At 44.3% G+C, this 11,696-nt stretch overlaps 1 protein-coding gene across 1 annotated transcript; it reads left to right on the top strand.

Moving 5' to 3' along the window:
- The first annotated feature begins 754 nt into the window (after positions 1-754).
- Positions 755-9,505, top strand: LOC133258795 (trophoblast Kunitz domain protein 1-like). Its single transcript, XM_061435516.1, has 5 exons — positions 755-848; positions 2,845-2,928; positions 4,058-4,117; positions 5,349-5,423; positions 9,258-9,505. The coding sequence occupies exons 1-5, from the start codon at positions 755-757 to the stop codon at positions 9,452-9,454; spliced, it is 510 nt and encodes a 169-aa protein (XP_061291500.1). The 3' UTR covers positions 9,455-9,505.
- The last annotated feature ends 2,191 nt before the right edge of the window (positions 9,506-11,696 follow it).

Below are 11,696 nucleotides of genomic sequence, written 5' to 3'. Positions count from 1 at the left end.
CAGTCTTCCAAGGTCGCCTGAAGTCCACTCATGCAGGCAGCACTTCTGTTTGCAACACCAGGTCAGGGACAGCAAGTGATCATGCATTCACTTCCCTGCTTCCCTTCGGCCCCCTGCCTTTACTCATTTTTCAGTGCATAAAGAGGGTTATACTCCAGGAGGCCTAACCTTCTCCAGCTCAGTTCCTGCCTGGGCCAATGCCTGAAAAAGAGCAAGCATCCATCCAGTGGAGAAGCTGTGGCAATGGTTGCAGGAAGCTGTCCTGTGTCACCCCTGTCATCTGAGGCAGGTGAGGGGGGTCAGGGCATTGAGGCCCAGATGTGATGAAAGTAGCACAAGGCTGAAAAGGAGGACCCGGGCTAACACACTGCTATTCACCAATATGTCCTTTGATCCGTCTCATCCCCTCACTGTCCATCCATCATGTGCCACGCACTTGTCTAGTTTCTCAGATGTCTCTGAATGTCCATACGGGACAAACTCCATCTGTCTGATCACAATCTGTGCTTACATTAGACCCACAGGCATAATCAAGCCTGATAAATACTGTTCTCAGAGTAGTTCTCAGATTTGGCCCCTCCAGACAGAAGGCATGGTTAGGAGGGAGATTTTGCAATAAACAAGACTGACACAGCTCCTTCCCTGCCTCGCCGCCTTCCTCATCCTCTGATCCCACCCCTCAGCCAGGATATTAAAAGCTCAGTCTGTCCATCCCAAGCATCCTCAGGAGCCCTCTTGCAAGGCCACCACCAAGATGAGCCGGCTCTGCCTCTCCGCAGCCCTTCTCTTCCTCCTGGTTATCCTGGTGGACAGCACCCCGGTGTATGAACACCATACCCAGGACCAAGGTAGGACCAGGCTCACCTTCCTGTACAGACTGGAGGGAAATGATAGAAGTCCATGGAAGGGCTGGGGGCCAGTTGTGACCACACTGCTACCAGTCTTCTCTGAATTTCTCCTGTCACGTTGGGCAGGATATTTGTTCGTTCAGTTCTGGCAGCATTGGTCTTGCTGACTATGCCAGGATATTCCCTAGTTACTAGCGCTAGTCTCTGGTTGTGATGTGTGGTCTTCTCGTTGGGGTGGCTTCTCTCGTTGCAGAGCAGGGACTCTAGGCATTTAGGCTCAGTAGTTGCAGATCACCTGCTTAGTTACCCCAAGGCATGTGGATCCTCCCAACCAGGGATAGAGCCCATGTCCCTGCATTAACATGTGGATTCTTATCTTACAGACCACCAGGGAAGTCTTACATTGGAAACTTTTAACTCAGCTGACATCATGATGCTCATGAGGATATCTTTAAAATTTCATATTAAATATATATCTATCCCAGCTAACTCTGCCAGATCAGGGCCCATTTCTGAGACTCTATTCCTGGTCCCTGCCTTGTCCATGAACCTTGCTGTAGTGTAGTAACACAAAGCTGCATATTTGATCCTTGTTGGTTAATAGCCCAGGCCTCCTAAAACGTGGAATTCACTGACTTTATAGGTTATAAGATGACTCACAAAAGGAGACTCAAGGTACCTTCAAGAGGGGCTGGCGTCCAAGGAACTTCAAACATCCATTTCACCGTTCCAGGTTTCACCATGTCTCATTCCAGCACCTCTGTGGAGAGGGAAGGGACCTGAGAATGAGATCAATCACCAGTGGCTGATGATCCAACCAATACGCTTGTTTAGTGAACCCTTGGAAGAAATACATAAAAACGGCTCAGAGAGCTTGTGCATTTTTGAATACAGGAAGCTGATTTGAGGGTGCTGTGCTCACTAGGACACAGGGGTTGGGCACAGCTCCCTCCCCCTTTGCATACACATCTCTTCCATTTTACTGCCTTGAATTACATTTTGCATAGTTATCTGAGATGTGTAAGCAAGTGTTTTTCCTAAGTTCAGCCACCAATTCTATTGAGCTGTTGATTTTGAAGGTGGGGTCATGGACATCCCAATTTTCACCATTTGATCACAAGCATGAGCGACTCGGGACCTCACAGATGGCAGCTGAGCTGAGGACGGTCTTGAGTTCTCAACCTGCAGAGTCTGCACTAACTCCATAGATTTCAAATCAGAAGTAAATTGACTTGCTAGATACCCAGTGGGTGTTTGGGGACTCGGTTGCTCTTAAAGGACCCCATATTTGTTGTCAGAGTGAAACCCAGACTCACTCTCCCCTGTGATTCGGGGGCTCATGTGTTGCTCCAAAAGGGGGGATTCATGAAAGTAGGACCTTGCACCCAGAAACTGTTCTTAGTTATCTGTATTTTCAGAGTTCCTGGCAGAATCAGGTAGTGTATCAAATGGGTTGTAATGTGACAGTGTCTTGTCATGACCCAGATACCTACATGTCCTAGGGCAAGTCATCTGCAATTTTCTCATTAGAACAGGGGATACATGTTACATGGGTTTTTGAACAGAAACCAGTCATGAACATAAACAGTTGAATCACATTTCATGGTGAATTTTGTGCATTTTTCACCAAGATGTGTTCATGTGGAAACGATTTCTCTACCTACTTGCTATGGGTGAGAAAGTATATTTACGTGTCAAAGAGCAATTATTCCTCTATTATGAATATAACCAGAAAAACCTGGATGAATGAGCAGATCCAGTGCAGAGAAAATAAGAAACACACAGAGCCCAGTGTGGGTTTGCCCCTGGGGCCAAGGCTGATACAATATTAGTAAAGTCTCCAGGCCCTCTCCTTTGTCCTCTTTTGACGATTATTTGATTATCCATATTGTCCCCTTCCTTGTCCACTGTTGACTTACTTTATTATGCATTTGATCCTTGTCATGGTGCATGGGCCAGGCCTCCTGAAACTCCTGGAATCTACTGTCTTTCATAGGTCTGGAGACAAGCCATAGAAGGGGACCTGAGAAGCGTTCAATAATAGATGTGATTTCACATGTCATCGATGATGTAGTTAAAGGTTTGAACTTTTTCCACCTCTGGGGAGAGGGGAGGGCACTGGGATTGAGAACAATCACCACTGGCCAACAACTCAATCAATACGGCTGTTTAGTGAAACCTCAATGAAAATCCACAAATATGGGCAATCAGGGAGCTTTTGGGGTAGTATCACACGACAGTGATGTGAGGGGCCAGTGTTCTCTAGGACATGAAGGCTCCTCACAACTCCACTTCCGCTTTACCCTGAATGTCTCACTCATTTTTGCTGTGCTTAGATTTATCCTTAATAATAATGTGAGATCCATATGTGTGTGGTCTTCCTGAGTTTGGTCATTAGATTTATTGAGTTATTGAACATGGAGTGCTGTAATGTTACTTCCTAGTTTTAGCTACTTTGTCAAATGACAACCACTTCACTGTCATCTGAATTGAGGACGGTTTTGAGCCCTCAACATGCAGAATCTCTACTAACTCCCCAGATTTTGTATCGGAATAAAATTGACTTGCGCACACCCAGTGGGTGTTTGGGGAATTGGATGTTGTTGCTAGAGACACCATGTATTTGGTTCAGGGAAACCCAAACTCACACTCTGTGTGCTTTGGAAGCTCAGGTGAGTTCGGGGGACAGGGAAGTAATGCAAGTGGGACACTGCATCCAGAAGCTCTCAGCAGTTACTGATATTTTCAGAGTTCCTGGCAGAATAGGATAGTATATCAAATGGGTTGTGACATGATCATATCTTGTCCTGACCTTCCACAAACATGCTGTGTGTCCTGGGGCAGGTCGTCTAGAACTTCCTCATCTGAACAGCAGATACCTGCTACATGGATTCTTTGAACATATTACTGTTCATAAATATAAAGTGTTTATTCACATTCATGGACAATTTTGGCTATTTTCCTGTGGATATGTTCATTTGAAATAATTTCTCTACCTACTTGCTTGGGGCCAGAAAGAATAATTATGTGTCAAATAATGATTATTACTGTCTTATAAAAATTAGTCAGAATGACCTGGGAAAATGATCAGAGTATCAAGGCCTTTTCCCTTGCCCGTGTTTGACTATCATTTTATTATCCATATTTGATCCTTTTTCTGGTTCTTGGTCCAAGAGTCCTGACAATTTTGGAATTTTTGTCCTTCATAGGTACCAAGATATTTCATGGACTGAAAGGACTGGCTGACATAATCAGTGATGGAATTCAAGGTTTGAAACCTCCCTACACCTGAAGGGAGCAGGGAGGGCACTGGGGTTGAGATCAGTCATTGCTGCCCAAAGATTCAATCAATACCCCTGTTGAAGGAAACCTCAATCAAAGTTAAAAAAATAAAACTCCATAAATTCTAGCATTCAGCGAGCTTATGGCTGGGAACCAATGGTGGTGATGTGAGGGTGCTGTGCTCTCTGGGGCATGAATGCTCACCACACCTCCACTCTTTCTTTGCCCTCTATGGCTCTTCCATTTCACCGTTTCTGAGTTTTCTCTTGTGTATTATTCCGAGGACAGTAAGTATAGGTTTTCATGAGTTCAGTTGCCGGTTTGATTGAGATATTGAGCATGGAGGTGGGGCCATGGAAACTCCCACTTTTAGTTACTTGGTCAGAAGTATGAGTGACTCGAACTGCATGGCTGGCATCTGATGTCAGGAGAGTCTTGATACCTCAACCTGCGGCACAGGCACTAACTCCACAGATACGGTCTCAGAAGTCAATTGACAGTGGGGTGCCCACTGGGTATCGGGAATTGGATGAGGTTAGTGCAGAAATCATATCTTTGCAGTCAGGAAAACCCCCAGACTCACCCTGTCTAGTGATTTGAGGGCTCACATGGGGCTTGGGGAGCTAAGTAGTAAGAGTAGGACCCTGCATCTAGAAACTCTTACCAGTTATCTATATTTTCAAGATCCAAGCAGAATCTACAGTGTGTCCGTGGGTTGTGATATGACATTATCTTGTCCTGATCCCACCACCCACACACTTGTGTCATGGGGCAAGTCATCTGTAGTTTCCTCATCTGAATAGGGAAAATTTCTTACATGAGGTGTTTGAACTGATGACGAGTCATGAATATAAACAGTTTCTTCCCACGTCATAACCAGGTTTATCCATTTTCCACCACAATGTGTTAATCTGAAAAAAGTTTCTCCACCTACTTGTTTTGGACAATTAAATCTATGTCTTTATCAAATAATGATTATTTCTCTATTATGAAAACTAATTGAAAGATGTGGAGCTACTGAGGAGAGCAACTGCAGGGAAAGCAAGAAACACAGCCCTTGTGTGGTAGGCTTGGGACCAAGTCTGAGACAATTTTACTAAAATCCCCAAGCTCCTTCCTTTGTCCTTTTTGACTGTCATTTTCTTGTCCATATTTGATCCTTTTCCTGTATCATGGACCAGGCCTCCTGAAACTCTTGCAATTTACTCTCTTTCATAGGTCAGGTGATGATTTCCGGAACACAACTTGAGAACCATACGGTCGAGGAGTTCCTAACACAAACACTCAAACATGGTAAGAAAGGTTGTGTATTTTCTTCGCATCTGGGGAGAGGGAAGGTCACTAAGGTTGAGATCAATCACCAGTGGCCAGTGATTCAATCAATAAGCCTGTTTCTTGAGACCTCATTTCAGTCAGTTCAGTTCAGTCACTCAGTCATGTCTGACTCTTTGCAACCCAATGGACTGTAGCACGCCAGGCCTTCCTGTCCATAACCATCTACTGGAGCTTACTTTTTCACTCTCCTCTTTCACTTTCATCAAGAGGCTCTTTAGATCCTCTTCACTTTGAAACCTCAAACCTGCATAAATATTGGGATTCAGAGAGTTTTGGGGTGGTGAATACAAATATATGATGTGAGAGTGCTGCGCTCACTAGAGCATGAAGGCTCTCCAACCTACAGTCCCCCTTCATCCTACACACCTCCTCCATTTCACTCTTTCTGAATTTTCATTTCTATTAATCTGAGAACGGGCTTCCCTCTAGCTCAGTCATAAGACTCGGCCTGCAGTACAGGAGACTCAGTTTTGATCCCTGGTTTGGGAAGATTCCCTAGAAAAGGAAATGGCAACCTACTCCAATATCCTTGCCTGGAAAATCTCATGGACACAGGAGCCTGGTGGGCTGCAGTCCATGGGGTCACAAAAAGTTGGGCAGGACTGAGCAACTAACACTTACCTTCTTACTTAATCTGAGAACAGTCAGTAAGGGTTTTCCTTAGTCTGGTCATTAGTTCCATTCAGTTATTGAACATGGAGATATGGTCATGGAACCTCCAAATTTTAGCCATTTGGTCACAAGCATAAGTAACTTTGGACCACACGGTTCATACTAAAGTGAGGACAGTTGTGATCCCTCAATGGGCGGGATCTGTACTAACTGCATGGATTTGATATCACATGTTAAGTGACTGGGAGACACCCAGGAGTCGTTTGGGGAATTGGTTGATGTTAGTCTAGATACCACATATTTGGTCAAGGGAAACCCAAACTCACTCTCTGCTGTGATTTGGGAGCTTAGGTGAGGTTTGCGGACAGGGAAGTAATGAAAGTAGGATGCTACATCCAGAAACTCTTATAAGTAAACATAATTTTTCGAATTCCTGGTAGAATCAGGTATTGTATCAGATGGGCTATGACGTGATAGTATCTTGTCCTGACTCTACCACCCCTGTGCTCTGTGTTCTGGGGCAAGTCATCTGCAATTTCCTCAACTGACTAGTGGAAAAATATACAAGCATTCTTTAACAGATTATCAGTCATGAATATCAATAATCTATTCATATTTCATGACCAATTTTGTCCATTTCCACCAGTGTGTTCATCTGAAGAACATGATCCTTGACCTCCTTTGGTCAAGATAAAATATTAATATGTCAAGTAATGATTATTACTTTAATATTAAAATAAGCAGAAAGACGTAGGATCACTGAGCAGGGAAACTGCAGGAACACAAGAAACACAGTCTTTGTCTCATGGGATCTAGGTTAAGACAATATGAGCAAAGTCTCCAGGCCCTTTCACTTGTCCTCTTTTGACTATTATTTTATTATTCATATATTTGATCCATATTTGATCCTTTTCCTGCTTCATTGCCCAGACCTCCTAAAACTCTTGGAATTTCCTTTCTTTGTTAAGTCACGAGACCACTCAGGGAGAGCACCTAGGAAATATTCAGATCTGGGCTGCTCCTCCAAAACACTCAAACACCCATTTAGAGGTTGGAAATTTCACCACTTTCTTGCCAGCACCTCTGGGGAGGAGGGAAGACTCTGAGATTGAGATCAATCAGCAATGACTACTAACTGAGTCAATATGGCTATTTATTAACCTCCACAAAAATCCATAAATATTTGGTTTAAGAGATGTTTTGAGGTTAATGATAACTCATACAGACTATTTACTATCTACTATTTACTATTTACTACTTTATCCTGGAAGGAGACTGAATGTTAGAGGGAGATTGACCATTATGTAGATGTGCCCCATCATCAAGGTGATTTCTTACTAAAAGGAAATCAATTATATCCATTCTATTTGATGACTGTGCCCTTGTGGAGAGAATGACAATGGGAGTTATTATGTTACTACAGTGCATTGTTCTTCAGATGGAGCAAAAGCCGTGAAAAAATATGGCAATATAGCTTGCCTTGTAGTAGGGATACAAGCAATAGCAAAGAGGAGAAATCCTATGGTAGGTTATACTTTTTTAGAAAGTAGAGACTGGTGTGTAGAAAGGATGCTGTGCTTTTTCTCCAGTTTCAGAGAAACCTTCTGTGATAAGGAGGTATTGAGTAGAGGCTGCAGAAGTAACGCGTCTGGTCTGTTTGAGCAGCAGCTGGGACCCAGCTGGCTGGAGCTGAGTGGGTGGAGGGAAGGGGAGTGGAAGGGGATGAGGCAGAGATGTCATGGGGGCAGGTCCTGAGGAGCCTTGTGGGCCTTTATAAGAATCAGAGTTTGATTCTCAGAGAAAAGGGGAGTCACTGAGGAAGGTGGTCTTGGGAACAGTGGGTTTGGGCTCAACAGCAGGATCCCTGAGGCTGCAGTGCACAGAGTGTCCTCTAGGGGGCAAAGAGCAGAGACAGAGGCCCAGGGCCAGTGAGTGAGCAGGCTGCTGCAGTGGTCCACATGGAATGTGACCTATGTTGTTCCCTGGGTGGATCCCAGGTCTCTCTAGTAACATGAATGTCTTGCTCTGTTGAAGTTTCTATGGAGGCTTAATTACCTAGTCATGATGCATTAAATCATTAGCATTTGGAGGTTGTTCAACAGACAGCTCCATTATCCTCCCAGAGGTTGAGGGAAGGCAAAGGGATGATGGATAGAAGACCACGGTGGAGGGTGGGAATGAAAGTGCCCACCGCCCTGTAGATAGTGCCTTCCTGTGCGATAAGAGCCCATTCTGGTTTACAAGGGTTTTTCCAAAATCACTGTCTTCACATACCAGAAGACACTTTTATTGTTCTCATCACATTAGAAATACCAAGATGTTTAGGAACTCAGTGTCAGAAAAAGAATCTTAAAAAAAATCACATATATGTGATTTATATGTGAAATATATGTGATTTATTTCTTCTTATAATCACAGTATCAACATATTGATAGTTCAACATTCGATTTATTCAGTCCTCCTGAGGGATCAGAAGTAAACACACTGGTATGTTTTCTTCATGCACTTTTTCACTATAGCATGATTCCTTCACATTTTTTATTCACAGTGGAAAGTTTTTGCTATGTACAAAGGTTCAGAGAACAGTATTATAAAACCCAGGTACCCAGACCCAGTAATTATTGACATATAGGGAATGATTTTCACCTCTGACCTGTTTTCATTGCTATAGAGTTGTGTATTTCTGGTTTTTGTTTTCTTTCTTTCTTTCTTTTTTTTTTTTTTTTTGAGCATTTATTTGGTGCTTTTGGTGTTAGTTGCAGGCCACAGGCTCAGTAGTTGTGGCCTGCTGACTTAGATGTCCCTCAGGATGTGGGACTTTAGTTTTCTTACAAAGGGATTGAACCCCAGACTCCTGCATTGGAAGGCAGAAGCTTAACCAATGGCCCACCAGGGAAGTCCCCTAGAAGTTTTTGAGGCTAAGCAAAGGCATTATGCCAATTTTTGTTAAAATACTTCATGAGGAGATATAGAAGTGAACATGATTAATATATCATGTCACCCCTAGCAGCATTCCTAATTCTTTCCTAGAAAGGTTTTCAAATGGCATTTTCCATCTGACCATCCTCCACAAGCCTAGCATTCTCTACCCCAAAGAAACTGACAGTTCTAGCTGTTGTCCTTGTACGAGCTGTGATGACTGTCCTCATAACTGAGCCATTGCCCCTCCTTTCCCAGCAGCTTCTAAGCCTGAATTCTGCATGGAGCCTGAATTAAAGGGTCCCTGCAAGGACCAAATGACCAGGTACTTCTACAATGCCAAGACTAGGTACTGCGAGCCATTTGTATATGGCGGCTGCGAAGGGAACAAGAACAACTTCCAGATGTTATCGGACTGCATAGTGACCTGCTGTCCAGTGCCTGTGACCATGTGGTAAGACAGGGGGCAGGGCACAGGGCAGGGGAAGGACTGGGGAAAGAGGTGTAGCTCAGGGGACCACACACCAGTCACACCTGCACAGTGTCTTCCTCCTTAATGCTTCCCAGGAGAAGAGGCGGCAGAGTCCTGTGAAACCACACACTGAGCAAGTTCTCCAGGGGTCAGCTTGGCAGAAGGTCAAAGCGGGATGCCTTTTATGACAATCTAAGCCTAATCACATGCTCTTCCATGTTAGATAGGAATACTGAGTCAACCACCCTCCAGGGCAGGTCTGATGTGCTCCTGACTGCCCCACCTTGGCATGGAAAACTCACTTCCCTCTTTTTGGCCATTTGGATCATGGGGACTATAGTTTCATCTTTTCTGGAAACTATAGGCTCTGTCAAGATGATATGTGTTCATGTCTGAGGCTAAAATGATGGCACTCAACAAGTTCCTTTCTTTTTGCAGAGGACATGTGAAGAGTGTTTCCCAGAAAATGTGACGTCCGGGGAGGACCTCTGCAGGGCAGGCCATGGCTGCTTCTGAAACTGTTCAGTCTCTTGCAGTCCTTCTCTCCCCTCCCCTCTTCAGCAGAACCTGTCTAATTCCTGTCTTCTATTGGTCAATATGTCTAATTCTGTCTCACCCAGATGGCTCTCAGCACCATGAGAATGTCTTCCCTTTATTCCTAGCATGTAGCTCAGCTCCTGGAACCAAGTAGACAGTTCCTAATTATTTGAGGAAGAAAGGAAGGAATGTAGGAGCACATTCCTCATGACCAGAGTAACTATAGAGCCTGCAGTTTGATGAAGGATTTTTGTCTTCACCCATATCCTCACTGCATCTTCAGCTTCATCCCCCTCCCTACCATCACTGCTCTCTTTGTGGGTGTCCAAGGTGGAATTTCTCACAACCAGTTCTCAGAATCAGTAATGGGAGAAGGGTTTGCAATGTTGAAGCTTCCTGATCCTACAATGACGTTGCAATTTTCCTTTCCGTAGCTTCAAACACTGGGGCTATATTTCAATAATTATGCATTTTAAATAAATAATTCAATAATGCATTTCAATAAATGCATATGCTAAATTAAACTGACTGGAGTGGTGTCTTTTGCTTGAAACTGCAAACCTTAAACAAGAGGGTCCATGGAAATATTGGTCCTTCTCACTGTTCTCCAGACAGTGGGCACCTCCTGGTTCACTGTCCAGAGACTGTGCCCTACCGGGTATAGGAAGCAAACCCATGACAGCATCACTGACCTCTTAATAGCCACCCCAAGCCACACAGAAACCTGGGAGACACAAATCTCCACATGAGCTTTCATTCCTTTCTTCTAAGTTCAGTCAAATTTGGGGGAAGGTTGTCCTCTTGGACTCTCAGGAGAATAGGCATGAGGCTCAGTTGTCCACTTTTCTAAGGAATCCGATTCCCTGAAGTCACAGGTGGGAGGGAGTTCTTACTTTAGTTAAAGAAGGGCAGTTACCATTTAGTATCCCAGGCTCTGTGTGAGCAATTTGCCTGCATTATTCTATTATGCATGCTTAGAATCCTTCAAGGAAGAAAATGGCGGCATAGAGATGGCCCTTTTCTCCTTTATTCATTTTCTAAGATGGCAGGTGCCCACTCTCCCAAGTAAAGGGATTTTGATGACGTTACCCTGCTCTGCTTCTAAAAGATTTAGGATGGATGCACCTGGAGAACAGAGAGTATCTGTTTCAATTCAGATCGGTGAAGTTAGACCTGTGGACCTCAGGGTATTTAAATGAACGAGAACACACAGCGTGCTGGTGCTGTTACTCCCTTCCTTGAAATCTTTGGCAAATTCTAAACATCTCTGAGCTTCGCTTTCTTTAGTTATAAAATAAGGCCCCAGATCACAGAGTTAGCAAAAGAAAGAACTGGGACTCCAACTGGGTCCTCTGTTCTAAGAACCACCGGTGCAGAGTCCACAGGTGTGGTGGGGTAGTGTTGCAAGCAATTTTCAAGGTCCCTGGGATCCACTCAGGGAGGTACTCTCCTGTTGTTGAAACCAGGTGAGGGGCAGTGGGTGGTCAGTTCTGGAGACGCTGTTTGCCTCTTCCTCCCTTTTGCTGGTTCACTTTACTTTGTTTCTACCCAGAATATCAGGTTTTGTGCCCCAGAGATGCTCCTCCCCCAGCTCAACATCTGCCTGGGCCATTGCCAGGTAAAGACCTGGTGTCTGTTCAGTGGAGATGCTGCCACAATGGTTGCTGATAGATTACCTGTGTCATACCTGT

The sequence above is a fragment of the Bos javanicus genome, chromosome 13, assembly GCF_032452875.1.
Source record: "Bos javanicus breed banteng chromosome 13, ARS-OSU_banteng_1.0, whole genome shotgun sequence".
Taxonomy (NCBI): Eukaryota; Metazoa; Chordata; class Mammalia; order Artiodactyla; family Bovidae; genus Bos; species Bos javanicus.
The sequence above is the reverse complement of the archived record's forward strand: the minus strand, read 5'-3'. Positions and strand labels throughout refer to the sequence as shown.